This window comes from Lepisma saccharinum, chromosome 29 (assembly GCF_977018435.1).
Source record: "Lepisma saccharinum chromosome 29, izLepSacc3.1, whole genome shotgun sequence".
NCBI lineage: Eukaryota > Metazoa > Arthropoda > Insecta > Zygentoma > Lepismatidae > Lepisma > Lepisma saccharinum.
The window spans coordinates 39582955-39596877 of NC_139257.1; the positions used below are offsets into that span (position 1 = coordinate 39582955).

Below are 13923 nucleotides of genomic sequence, written 5' to 3' on the forward strand. Positions count from 1 at the left end.
ATTTCACTTCTACTCATATCGCATGACTAAGAAAGAATTTGAAATCAATTGAAAAGTTGGTGAACCCAGGGTTTAGATTTGGGATCCAGGTATTCTATGCCTGAATTGATGACTCGCTAGTGTAATAAAATAATTTAAGGATATTAAATCATGTACATCCAGTGAACTTTGTGAATATGTTGATTTTTGTTTACTTTACTTTGCTTTCTGTCACTTTTATTGCGGAAATAAGAATGAGTAAAATTTGATGAAATGGTGGCAAAACTGAAAGTCAATTGTTGAGGGTATATTTATTACATGCACACTTTGAATAACTTTGTAACATACTTGAATATTTGGCATCTCCAATCTACCATTGATGTCTCGTGAACCTGGTGGCAGAGGCAAACCATTGCCTCTGGTCCACCGAACAGGTACTCGTTGAGGACCTTCATCTCGGCACTGGAACACAACCTCTCGACCTACAAAACATAATTTATGTAAATAAAACTTGCCAAAAAAATACTACAATATAAAGAATATTTGCTTTTCAGGGCAAGGAAACTTTATTGTCACATGGACACAGCTCAATATGTGTTGACCACGTAAGTATCAACACTTGACGTTTTGAAAACCACTTCTTTCATACAGTTTAAGTGAGAGAGAGTAAAAGCGAGTGAGTGAGTAAAAGTGAGTAGAAGTGTGAGTGAGTGAGTAGAAGTGAGTGAGAGTGAGTGAGAGAGAGAGAGTAAAAGTGAGTGAGAGAGAGTAAAAGTGAGTGAGAGTGAGTAAAAGTGAGTGAGAGAGAGTGAGAGTAAAACTGAGTGAGAGTGAGTAAAAGTGAGTGAGAGAGAGTAAACGTGAGTGAGAGGGTGAGTAAAAGTGCATGAGTGAGAGTGAGTAAAAGTGAGTGAGAGAGTGAGTAAAAGTGAGTAAGATTGAGTAAAAGTGAGTGAGATTGAGTAAAACTGAGTGAGAGTGAGTAAAAGTGAGTGAGAGTGAGTAAAAGTGAGTGAGATAGAGTAAAAGTGAGTGAGAGGGAGAGTAAAAGTGCATGAGTGAGAGTGAGTAAAAGTGAGTGAGAGTGAGTAAAAGTGAGTGAGAGTGAGTAAAAGTGAGTGAGAGTGAGTAAAAGTGAGTGAGAGAGTGAGTAAAAGTGAGTGAGAGAGTGAGTAAAAGTGAGTGAGAGAGTGAGAGTGAGTGAGTTAGTAAAAGTGAGTGCATGAGTAAAAGTGAGTGAGAGAGTGTGAGTAAAAGTGAGAGAGTGAGTGAGTAAAAGTGAGTGAGTGAGTAAAAGTGAGAGAGTGAGTGAGTAAGTAAAAGTGAGTGAGTGAGTAAGTAAAAACAAGTGAGTGAGTGAGTAAGTAAAAACAAGTGAGTGAGTGAGAGTAAAAGTGAGTGAGTGTGTGTGAGAGAGAGAGTGAAAGTGAGAGAGAGTAAAATGTGTTCCAGAATTGCAATAAACCCCTTCAAGTGATTTCTGTAATGATTATTTTATTACAAATCAACGTAACAAAATAGTCAACCTAATATCAAATATCCTTTAAGAGTTGCACAAATTATCTACAAATCAGGGATTTCTTTCCTGAATACAAGTTACTGGCATAACTTTTAAATTAAAAAGTCTTGTTTCAAACAGACTTTTTATGTAACCTCCCCATGGTGCAACAACCAATTAGGGCCTACCTACTAACTGCCAGCCTCACTCCCACGATCATCCAACCAGTTATGGGGTGACATGTGGTCAGTACAACAAGCCCCCAGTCGATGTCGTAAGTTTCCGTGACCGGGTTACGGTACTCATTCATAGCTTCCCAATTTCCTCACGAATGTTGTATGCTACTGGTCCCATACACAGACCAATATCTCAGGCAAGAAATTGTTACGCTTACACCCAGAGATGCCGGTCTCCATACCCTCTACACCAAGTTTTACCAAACCTATTGCTTTGAATGGCCACCTGTACCTTTGTTTGGGATCACTCAGCACGACAGGCTCTGTACATGACAAAGGCCAGGAGCATACGACTGTCAGTTCATGTCTACTTCCGTGAAATTTCATGCTCAAGTCACACAGAACTGTTGCTGAAGTGGACTGTTGGTGTGAAATGAAGCCTACATCTCTAATAACACCTCTTCATAAGGTGCAATACTGATCTTTGGGGGTTTAAAAGGTGAAAAAGTTGTTGTAATTGGAGTTCACAGCTGCAGACTGTTTTTGAAACAGCTTGATGGTGGCAATCATGAGTGGCTGAACTACTTTGGTGTTACAAGCAATATACTAGTACGTTCTTGGGTCTCAAGAGCAACTAAACTATACAAGGTAATGACAGGGGTGGACTGTATGGAAGAAGTTATCAGGTTGAAACACTTTTCTTTATTTTCCTTAAGAATATGAGGCAATGTGTAGCCACGGTAGCTCAGTCGTTAGGGTGTCTGACTACCATGCGAGAGACCCAAGTTCGATCAAGTTCGATCCCCGGTGGGGAGAACCGGGAACTTTCCCACCTGTTCAAGCAGGTCCGACACCCACCCTGCATCGTATAAAGTGGGTACCTGAAGGAAACTCTGGGGGTAAAGGCAGCCAGGGGCATGGTGCTAATCACATCAGCCCAACCTTCGGCCGTGATCAAGAAAGTGTGGGGCCCTAACCCCACACCCTTATACGTATTCATGATGTGGTGCATAGCTTAGGGGAGCACTTTTTTTTATATACGAGGCAATGTAATTATTTCATAATCATATTAAAAATGTTATTTCTATGATTGAAATGGAAATAAAGACTTCTTTAAAATGTCCAACATGCTACTAGCCGAGATCTAGGACAAACTTACACCCAAACTAAAGATGTCAGGCATTGTTGCCAACTCATTAATTTGAAAACAATTCTGCCTGCATATTGGGTATTTTCAATGTTACAGTTAGCAAGAGAGGATATCTGATTAAAAAAAAAAGAACTGCATGTGTGTGCCTAGTGTGTAACTCAAGGACAGAAATTTGAATTTTAAAAAAAAATTATATCAATGCATTTGCTCACAAATATTACCTACATTTTCATTTCATTCATTGATGATTTGGTTTATTTTACTTTGCTTTCCTGCCAGTTTTGGCTAATGATGAAGATGAGGATGAGTGATATGATGAAATTGATGAAGGGAGACACACAAAGAACACTCATGCCTCGACCAGGATTCGAACACAGGACCTTTCGATTGTAGCATGCTGTGGTAACCACTATGCCACAAAGGCTGCCTACATTTTAATATTAACCGTTTTGGAGTGGTTCTAATTGTAGTAAATGATAAAAGTCCCCAATTCTTATTGGATAGTACTGATAACAATGAGCCGTGTATTTTTTTTAAAAATGCAGAGAATTACTGTATTCATAGTCAAAATTGATTCATCTTTTTTACGAGCAACATACTGGTACCTGTATGGACATAGATGTCTTAAACCACCAACATATGCTTAGCAAAATAACATAAAAAAGCCTTTTCAAGCTTGTTATGAAATAGCATGGCGATAAGTCATGAAATTTATATATAACAATATTAAAATAACAAAAAAAATTCTGCATGCAAAAATTAATTCCACAACATGTAGTCAAAAAATATAATTTTAAACACCAAATAATTACACCACTGACACTGTAATAATAAGCGCCAAAGTCCCATCACGAACTGAAATATTTCAGTGCATAAAAATAATAAAAAGCAAATTAATTATACAAAGCAGAAGATACAGGCTTGGAAAATGCCAAAACGTAAAGAAGCAGAAAAACATAGTGTTGAATTGTGATTGATTGGTGTGTGTTTTTTTCTAGGATAAATTACCATGCAGGAATGTAAGACATTCAGAAGTGTATCCAATGTTATCCAGTATTCAGAAGTGTTTCCAATGTTACCCTGTAAACACTATCCTTGTTCTGTATTTTTTTGTTATTTTATGTCATCTTCCTAGCCTGGAGGTTAATAATCATGAAAGTTCATGAAACAAAGGAACAATTTCACATCTTGCCAATGCGCCTTATTTTGAAGCATGCTATGCTAACCAATCCCATCACAAAAACCTGGCATGAACTTTCTTCTATATTAAGTTCATGGTGATTCAGAACAACAGATTAATGATGAGAAGCATGTTACCTACAGTGCAAAGAAATATCACAAAAAAAAGGTATTGTTTAAATTTATAAGTTTATGATAATCACGATTCAGTAACTTTTGTTTAAAGCATGCGTAAGTAAAATGGTAACCTCTATTTCTCTTTCTTATTAACACAAAAAAATAATTAAATTACAGTAAAAGAAACATGTTTATGTGCTTAGGAAAACTACAAAAAATATATAAAATAAATCTACGTATATAGAGATTTTTCTGTAGTTCTAGAAATGCGGAGAAGTTTATATTACATGGCTAATTTGAATATGCTAAGCAGAGGTTGTAGTATGATGATGTTATGTGCATGTCAGATTCAACAAAGGAAGGAGCGTGGCTCACAATTGGAGATAGGACAGTATGAGATGAAACTCAAAACTTCGATGAATTCAGTGTTCTCCTGACTATACTTCTCGAAATTTCAAAAGATGCAACAGATCTTGGTGGACCAGGCCTGTACATACAATGCTTTTGAAGAACTGAACCTTGATGCTTTTGGGAAAGTAAACCTGCATAATTAAAAACCACAAGTAACTAAATTTTTTTGATTTGCCAGTCTGCTTCAATACCATGATCAGTGGCGTAGCATTATAGTATGCCCATACGCCCGGCGTTCCCTGATGTAAAATTTCAAAAATGCATAACTGCTGTAAATATAAAGTAAATCTTGACTAATTTCATATATGTTTGACCTTCATGGCATTACAATAGCTATTTTTCGCAATCCGCTTGCAACGCTCCACTAACAACACTCGTTCTAGCATTTATTTTAAATGCCTTTCCTGGCCGGACGCCGGGTAGGTTTGGCGTAAAGGACTCTATATTCCTTGCCGCCTATCTGGAGGGAAAGCTTTGATCTCTACAGCATGCACGCAATGCTCTCTTGAATACCGGCATACGGAGCAGAGAGCTACAGTTCTAGGGCTCATGTGACCCTTCCTGCCTTCCAACGCAGACAGAAGCAGAATTCCTACCTGCTTCCTCGTGCTCGTGCTGTGTGATGCTACAATACGGAATATTGACTGACGTAAGTTTACCAAACTCAAATATACCACTTCTTAATGACCACTGCATTGTATAATTTATCGCATGAACAGCTATGTGCATTAAAAACTAAAACATCAACACAGTTCTTGTCAAATAATTTGGTGAAGTCCTCGTGGTAGAAGTTTAGCCTGTGGCTGCTCTACTACTTAACCCGCAAAACTTATTTTATTATTGTTATTATTATTATTCAGTTAGTATTTAACTGCTTAATATTGTGTCAATGGATATGTTTAGAATTCATTTGAAAACTTAACATCGAATGGTCTCTGGAAAAAAAAAAATATTTTAAAATGTTTATCAGCATTCTCAAGATGCAATAAACAGTGGTTTGAATTGTTAATCGGCACTGTTACGTCAGTAGAGTGTACGATAGTTAGATCATCCACCCACCTCCGTGTCAGTGTGTTTTGCACAGCGTACCAATACGACAGAGGTCCTTGGTTTGAATCCCAGCGTGAGCACGGGCATTCTTTGTGAGTGTCCCTTCATCAACTTCATCAATCATATTCATATTCGCGATTAACCAAAAGTGGTAGAAAAGCAAAGTAAAATACATAAACCAAATCATTCATTAGTTGGATCATCCACAACAATGACATCTACTGTTATTCAGAGGCGCTTGTGATTCAGGTAGGTTTTTTAATGACTTGCGTCATGCAGAAAGGTATAAAAAAAGGTATAAAACACCAGAGTTCAAAACATTTGTGGCATAGTGAGGTATCTCATTTTCTAGCTAAAACATGCATGGATGACGATTGAAAACCCAACTGACTTCAGGCAAATAAACAATACATGTGGCGACTAATTCCATAAGTAACTTATTAAGCAAAAAAGGGCCGACCCTTCTTTTGAACTTGGCGTTCCCACCCGAAATACCCATGCTACACCACTGACCATGATAAGGACAACTTCCCAGTCTACATAAAACAATTCATATACATATCTTAAATAATGAATGATGAGGTAAAAGGCCTGGAACATTTACTATGGAATTAAATTCTATTTGTTCTGTGGATTCATTGTCTGAAGACTATAAATTAGAGATGGGTTGAAATGAAATCTTGGCGGATATCAATAAAATACTAATATAAAATTTACCGATACCGATAGCCAATATTCTACGGATCCTATACAAGATTCCTAATGGTCCTTCAAAAATATGAATGGCTCACTGACCTTTTTAATAAATGTATGCTACCAGATGACTCCAGTGCAAAAGAAGCTGCATATTTAGACATCTACTTTAAAAGAAGTAGGGCATGGAGATTGTGTGTTCATATCAATAAAAATTATAACAAAATAGCAGTATTTTGCACTAAATTATATATTTATAAATATATTGGATCGATAAAATTAGGTATGATTGTATCGGATGATACCCATACATAACCTACAGCAGAGAAATATCGGACATTCCAGTTCTCAACAATTCATATTATTCTTCTGACCCAGAAATAATTGCATCACCAAGATGTTCACAACAAATAAAGTAAAGTTGCAAAGCAATATTTCATTCTGTCTCATAGAAAAATGGCACACACAAAAGATGACTCATAATATTTGGTATTATGGAAAACAGCAACATCTCGCAACCAACATTACAATTATAATTCAGAGTCAACATGTAATATTTAATGTCTTTCTGGAGGCTTTGCTGCAGCAAGCAGAAAAAGTGTTTGCTGCAGCAAGCAGAAAAAGTGTAAGTATGTAAAAATTAATAATTGACAAGAAAGTTAGTTCATCATTTCTTACCAACTATGCAAATTCATTACAAAATACATGAATTTTAGAAAACTATCTTTTTATTAGAGTTTGTGCATATTTTCCCTGTGGTAGTTTTAATGTTAACAGAAGTCCTCATTATAGAGTAGAAACGCACGAAGCATGTTATCACTAGAGCCTGGATTTTTATGTAATACCGAAGTACAAAATATGTACATAAATATGTAATAATTAATAAAATATGTACCTAAATATGTATTATCAAAAGGATATGCAGCTACATATGTAGTATCAAGGAATATGTGACATTATTAATAATCGAAAACCATCGAATGAAAATACATAGCCACTTTGGTACTTTTTGTACAAGGGAAGATATTGTGTAATTCGCTACATACAGGAAAGTAGCTTTCTTGTACACCAATGCCAAGTTTCTAGTTGCCTTGCCTACACCTAAAAGTGAAACAAAAATATGTACCCACAAAGGAAGGGGGGAACGGACTTCAGCATTTTTAAATGAATAAGAGTTTCCATCTTTTTTCTTTCCATCTTTTTTCTATCTTTACCCTGTCGTTCGACTTGGCAGTCAATTTTAGGTGACCGTAAGCACTATGCATCTTATTGATTAAAACAATATAACATCACATGAGCTACAAATATTCTTCATCACGTTTCAGAGATCGAAAACATAGGAAAAAGGATCAAGATAGGAGAACATTACCAAAAAAATGTTGTTTTATGTAAAGTAAATTAGCAAATATGTAAAGTATGCAATATCCTGGTAAATATGTAAAAATATATAACAAAACTTATGCAAAATTATGTCAGTTATATAATTCGTAGAGATTTTCCTGTTCCAGGTATGTATCTACAAAGGAATAGAATATGTAATTACACCCACATCCAGGCTCTAGTTATCATATCTGTAGAAATGAGGATGTGAAACTACAGGCCATGCTCAGCTGTATTCTACAGCACAAGTTCTGTAAAAATGCTGTAGAAAAAAACCCGCAGAAAACCCATGCCAAGATAAAAATGCACAATCCTTCCAATATCATATCTGCCCTGTTAAAAAAAATATATATATAGTCCACATCATAATAAACAATTCAAACAGCATGCTTAAAAATTGATCATGCTTCATAAAAATCTTCACTTACCCTTTTCAACTGAAAGTTCCATTGAAAAACAAAAATACAATATTTGTTAGTTTAAATCGATCTTTTAAAATTAAATAGTTAAAAACTATTAATTCTTCTTTTAACTTTATTCTATTTAGCATACAAATGCTACTTTCATGGCTGAAGTTTAATGGTAAGTTTTAAGTTTTCAAAATTTACAGTGAAAACTGTTTTCCATATTAAAAATATTCTCACAATATATGAGAATGAATAGGAATAACCAACATGCTACCTATCTGATATAAAATTGCAAATATTTCACGATGGTGCTGATTGGTTCATTTCTCGCCCTTAACTGACGTCTGGAATTGATATGCACCCACTGGGAGGGTCAAGAAGGGTTGTGAAATCCCCCTTCCAATTTTTGAAAGCTGAGTAATTTGCACAAATTCCATTTCTTTTAATATATATTTTTAATAACAGAAATCAGGTTTCACTGTAAATTAAATTTGGTATTACTTAACATATCGTTCACGTTTTTTAACCATGCACCAATCTTTGAATGTCATTCACAAGATAGACAATTGTTTCACTGATGGAATGGGATTCATTTTGTTCCTTGTCTATACGCTGAGTTAAATTTAAACTAGGCAACTGCATATGATGAAGAATCTACAGGGTAGTAATGTTAAGTCATTAAAATAATATACAACCCTAAATTTCATTTGTTAATAATATGAAAAATGTAATGTCATGAATTGTAAAGTTTTTTGATTCAGATATATTCTACATACCTTACTTTTCAAATACCAATAAATTAGAACATTTAGAAATTGATTAAAAGTAATGGCAATGAAAGGGTTTTCCATATTTGGTGAAGTAAAAAAAAAGGACATATTTTTATTTTTCGAAAATTACTGTACTTGTTTTTGATGTTATTTGTAAAATTACCATCTATAGTTTTTAATGTTCATTCGAATCCGAAATGAAGTGATGCGAGAGGATTTGTGTAGAAAATTTCTATTCTGTTTCAGCATCGATTTTAATGCTATTCTAACCAAAATCAAACTAGTGTGTCATCCAGCAAGTATGTTGAGACTTTCTATAATTAAGCCTTGTTTCCATATTTAAAAACACTAAGTTGCTGACCAAGGCAATTTATTATTAAGATAAAAACACTTAACAGGTAACGTTTCGACCCTGTATCAGGGTGTTTTATCTTAATAATAAATTGCCTTGGTCAGCAACTTAGTGTTTTTATTTTTAATGTTTTAAAATTTTTTAACAGGGTGTCTACCAAAATAACAAATCCAAAATTCTTTCCTTTTTCTTAATCATTTCTCTTTTAGTCTATGGTTATTACTAGACCCCGGATTTTTAGGTTCTAAAAAGGTTCCTAAAATAGGCTCTAAAATCCTAAAATAGGTTCGAAAACCCTTAAAATAGGCTCTAAAAATCCTAAAATAGGTTCGAAAACCCTTAAAATAGGCTCTAAAAATCCTAAAATAGGTTCGAAAACCCTTAAAATAGGCTCCAAAAATCCTAAAATAGGTTCGAAAACCCTTAAAATAGGCTCTAAAAACCTAAAATAGGTTCGAAAACCCTTAAAATAGGATCTAAAAATCCTAAAATAGGTTCGAAAACCATTAAAATAGGCTCTAAAAATCCTAAAATAGGTTCGAAAACCCTTAAAATAGGCTCTAAAAATCCTAAAATAGGTTCGAAAACCCTTAACATAGGCTCTAAAAATCCTAAAATAGGTTCGAAAACCCTTAAAATAGGCTCTAAAAATCCTAAAATAGGTTCGAAAAGCCTTAAAATAGGCTCTAAAAATCCTAAAATAGGTTCGAAAAGCCTTAAAATAGGCTCTAAAAATCCTAAAATAGGTTCGAAAAGCCTTAAAATAGGCTCTAAAAATCCTAAAATAGGTTCGAAAACCCTTAAAATAGGTTCTAAAAATACTAAAATAGGTTCTAAAAATCTCAAAATAGGTTCTAAAAATACTAAATTGGTTTGAAAAACCTTAAAATAGGTTCTAAAATTCCTAAAATAGGTCCTAAAAATATTGTTAGGCCCGAAAAATCCTGAAGTAGGTTAAAAAAAAATTAAAATGGTTCAAAATGTATAAATGCTGATTAGGTATATAGTCACCTATATCCTGAAATACACACTATCTTGCATAACGTTATGTGTGTTGCCTAACCCTACGGTGATGGCAGAAATTACCATTGGAACTTTGCTATTAAAATCCACTCTTCGCCGTATAGTTACGCAACAATCTTTTTTCACGTTATCCACAGTCAAACTCCGCAATTTTGTCTGTGAGGATCATCTTATATGCTGAAAATAATATTTCAACAAAAACATACTCAGTGGTGCAAACTTCAATGCTGAAATGTTAGTTTGCAAGGCGTGAATGCCACAAAGTACCAAAGTGATGTGAAAGTGAGCAAGACCTCACAGATCAGACTACTTTGGATTGTACAGGTAACAGTGGCACCAGACACCAGTGCTTTGTTCAGAGCTTTGAAAAATCACCAACGACTTGAAGGGAAATCGACAGAGAGTACGTTTCAAACACGTTCGTCATTGAATTTTTTCGTGACCAAACAAAGCAAATGCGTCTGTGCCACATAAAAATTCTGTAAAACCTTTAAAAATATATAAAAAACCTAAATAAAGGCTTGATTTAGGCGAAAAAAATCTAAAATAGGTTCTAACAAGCAAAATAGGTTTTTTAGGCACTATAAAACTTCATCAGTTGTTGAGTTTTTTAACGAAACGCTGACATAACTTATTATTTCTTACATACCTGTAAAGGAAAAAAAATAGGTTAAAAACCTAAAATCTGACGTCTAGTTATTACAAGCATAGAAACACAAGTTCCTCGTTCTGACGTTTCAGGAGACTACACGCTCCTTTCATCATTTATCTTTAGTTTGACTAAAGCTACAGTCTATAACAATGGTTAACAATTTTTTAAACAGAAAAGAGAATCTATTATACAGTGGATGTTGTCAATGTTTCATTGTTGGAATATAGCAACTTAACTGTGAAAAACAAGCAGTCTGTTTCATTTCTAGTTCAGATAAAAAAAAAATGTTCATTATTTTTTATTTTTAAAAACAATATGAATCCCAAATACCGTCAGGCAATTCAAAATCATTATTACTTTTACAGAGTTTCTTGATGTTTTCTGTTACATTAAATTTTGAAGATGGTGGCTTACTCCACTTGTGAAAAAGGAAAACTCCATAGTGTGTCTATGTTACCATTTTCATTAAGTCATAACGAAAAACTGTGTTTTTATGCTTGTAATAACCGTAGACTACAAGAGTAATAAATCTACAATGCAAGCAATGCGTACATACAAGCATGAACACAATTTGGACATTATAAATCTAAACCCAAGAACAGGTTTGCCAGCTCACATCATCGAAGAGAAGCATTTCATTATAAAGAGAAGGGTTATAAAAAGAATGACGGGAGACATAGATTTGAATGTCTGGGAAGCTTCGCTCATTGTAGAACAACACTGGAATAAATTAAATAATGAAAATGGTAACATAGACCCATTATGGAGTTTTCGCTTTCATAAGTGGAGTAAGCCACCATCTTTAAAATTTAATGTAACAGAAAACATCAAGAGACTTTGTGAAAACAATGATGAATTTGAATTACCTGATCATATTTCGGATTCATATTTTTCTTTAAATAAAAAATAATGTGGTCAAAAATTTTTATCTGAAATAAAAATAAAACAGATGCTTGTTTTTCACAGTTAAGTTGCTATACTACAACAATGTAACATTGACAAAATCCATTGTATAACTGATTCTTTTTTCTTGTTTAAAAATTGTTAACCATTGTTATTACTGTATCCTTAGTCAAACTAAGAATAAATGTCTGATGAAGGGAGCGTGTTTTCTCCTGAAACGCCACAACAAAAACCTGTGTTTTTATGCTTGTAATAACCGTACTACAAGAAAAATAATACTGCAATGCAAACAATGCGTACATACAAGAAAAACTATTGATTTAATCGCCTCCTGCTCACGTATAGTTACAAAATTAGGATATATTTTTATTCAATGAAAAACCCTTACCACAAGGCCAGTTATGATGAAAACTGAAGCTATACTTTAACAAGAGATTTAGACTTGCTTTAATTATTAATGCATATAAAAGTTAATGCTTGACTTCATCCTAGATGGGGAATGGCCACATTATATTTAATATTTTTACAAAACTTCACGCATACATGAATGTAATTCTTAAGAAACGAAGTAAACAAATCTTAACCCCAACTCAATTCAATTTCAGATTTCCAAATATTCAATTTTATTAAATGCCAGTACAGATATATAACAATAAAAATTCACTATTGTGTAAAAAAATAGCAAAAATTCTTCACAAAAAGAATAATTTCTTGACTGGTCGACACCCTGTTTAAGGATTTGTAGAAAACTCAGACAATTTTACTCTGAAAATCCACCCTGATTATCAAAAAAAGAGCATGTCTATTGTAACCATGAGTGTATGTATATATATTTTTAAATGTGCAATCACTGAAAAGAAATAAACAAATACCCAAATACTACAGTTGTTTGTTCAGTATATCTCCAAGAGTGTTGTTTGTCCTTCTGAAATATTAATCTTAGCAAAATAAATTCCAATCTCTTTAATATATAAATGCCATTTTTTTCAAAGTAATCCCCTTCTTATTATTATCTTGCAACCTTGCTGCAATCTGCTGATCCCAATAAGCCCTATGCTCCATCATGAGATCCTACAGGGGTACCTTTTATTAGAATGATAGCACATTGAAATGTGGCCCCTCACCCCACACTCTGAACACATTATGGCAGTGTTATCACAATCTTAGGGCAAAATTTCCCTTTTTGCACACTAAAAACCTTTAAAAATAATAGTAATAAATAGTACATAATCTGTACTAGTTTTGAGTCTTAAATTTTCCATGGCATTTTGGTATTTTTAATCCCATTTCGTTCAAAATTTGGTTCGAATTTCCCTTCATAAAGGGAAATTTCCCTTCATGTGGCAACACTGCATTACGGAAAGTTTGTGCCACATTATGGTGCAGTTGAAACTCACGAATCAGAATTACACAACTCTCTCTCTTTTCCAGCATGTCCTACAGACCACTCTCAAGACTACAACGTGCAGGTGGTGCAATGTATTACCCTATAACTAGCTGAATTGTGTGATCAGATTGGGAGCCAGCAATGTGTATATACGGTACATCCGAAAAATAAAATAGTCATTACTTTCAGAATGACTAAATGAATAAACCTTCAACAGGAAAAAAAAAACCATGGTGTAATATCTAATAGTATTCCTATTATTAACAACCACATTTAAGGTTGAAAAACTATTGTATATCACTCTCATAAATGACTTTGTTAAATCGTATCTTTCTTTAATGAATGCCCATCCTTCCCAATGTCCCCCATTCGATCAGTGAAATAATATTTCCTTTCCATAACTTACATTACATTCCTTGAATATTTTCAATGAAATTACTATTATTATAACCTGTTAATTTTTCACAACTACAATTTTTAGAAGTGCTCTAATTTGGAAGGAAGAAATATGTCATTCTACTTATTTGATACAAGTTTTTATTTAAATTAATGTTCATGCGGAATTAATTATTTCTTTTCAGTACATGACATTATCGCTATTTCATAAATGCATAACAATAAGTATTATAAGACTTACTTTCTTTAATAGCTTGATCATCTGGGTACGTCTTCAGATCTAGTCCTCCTGGTGACACAGCTAAAAGAAAAGGAAAATGTATATTTTCATATATGTAGAAATCTTTTAACAGTAGTAATAAAAATTACAGTTTTTACATTCATATACATTACATTTTTT

General features: G+C 33.8%; 1 protein-coding gene across 19 annotated transcripts in view; it reads right to left on the bottom strand.

Annotated features, from left to right (window-relative positions):
* Nucleotides 1-13923, bottom strand: part of trol (terribly reduced optic lobes) — a 1072318-nt gene that overhangs the window by 233421 nt on the left and 824974 nt on the right. For all 19 annotated transcript variants that reach the window (XM_083114888.1, XM_083114893.1, XM_083114886.1 and 16 more), the window contains 2 exons: nt 13765-13824; nt 328-461 (listed from right to left, as the gene is read on the bottom strand). In XM_083114888.1, coding sequence (XP_082971014.1) covers nt 328-461; nt 13765-13824 — 194 coding nt within the window. The remainder of the gene's footprint in view (nt 1-327; nt 462-13764; nt 13825-13923) is intronic.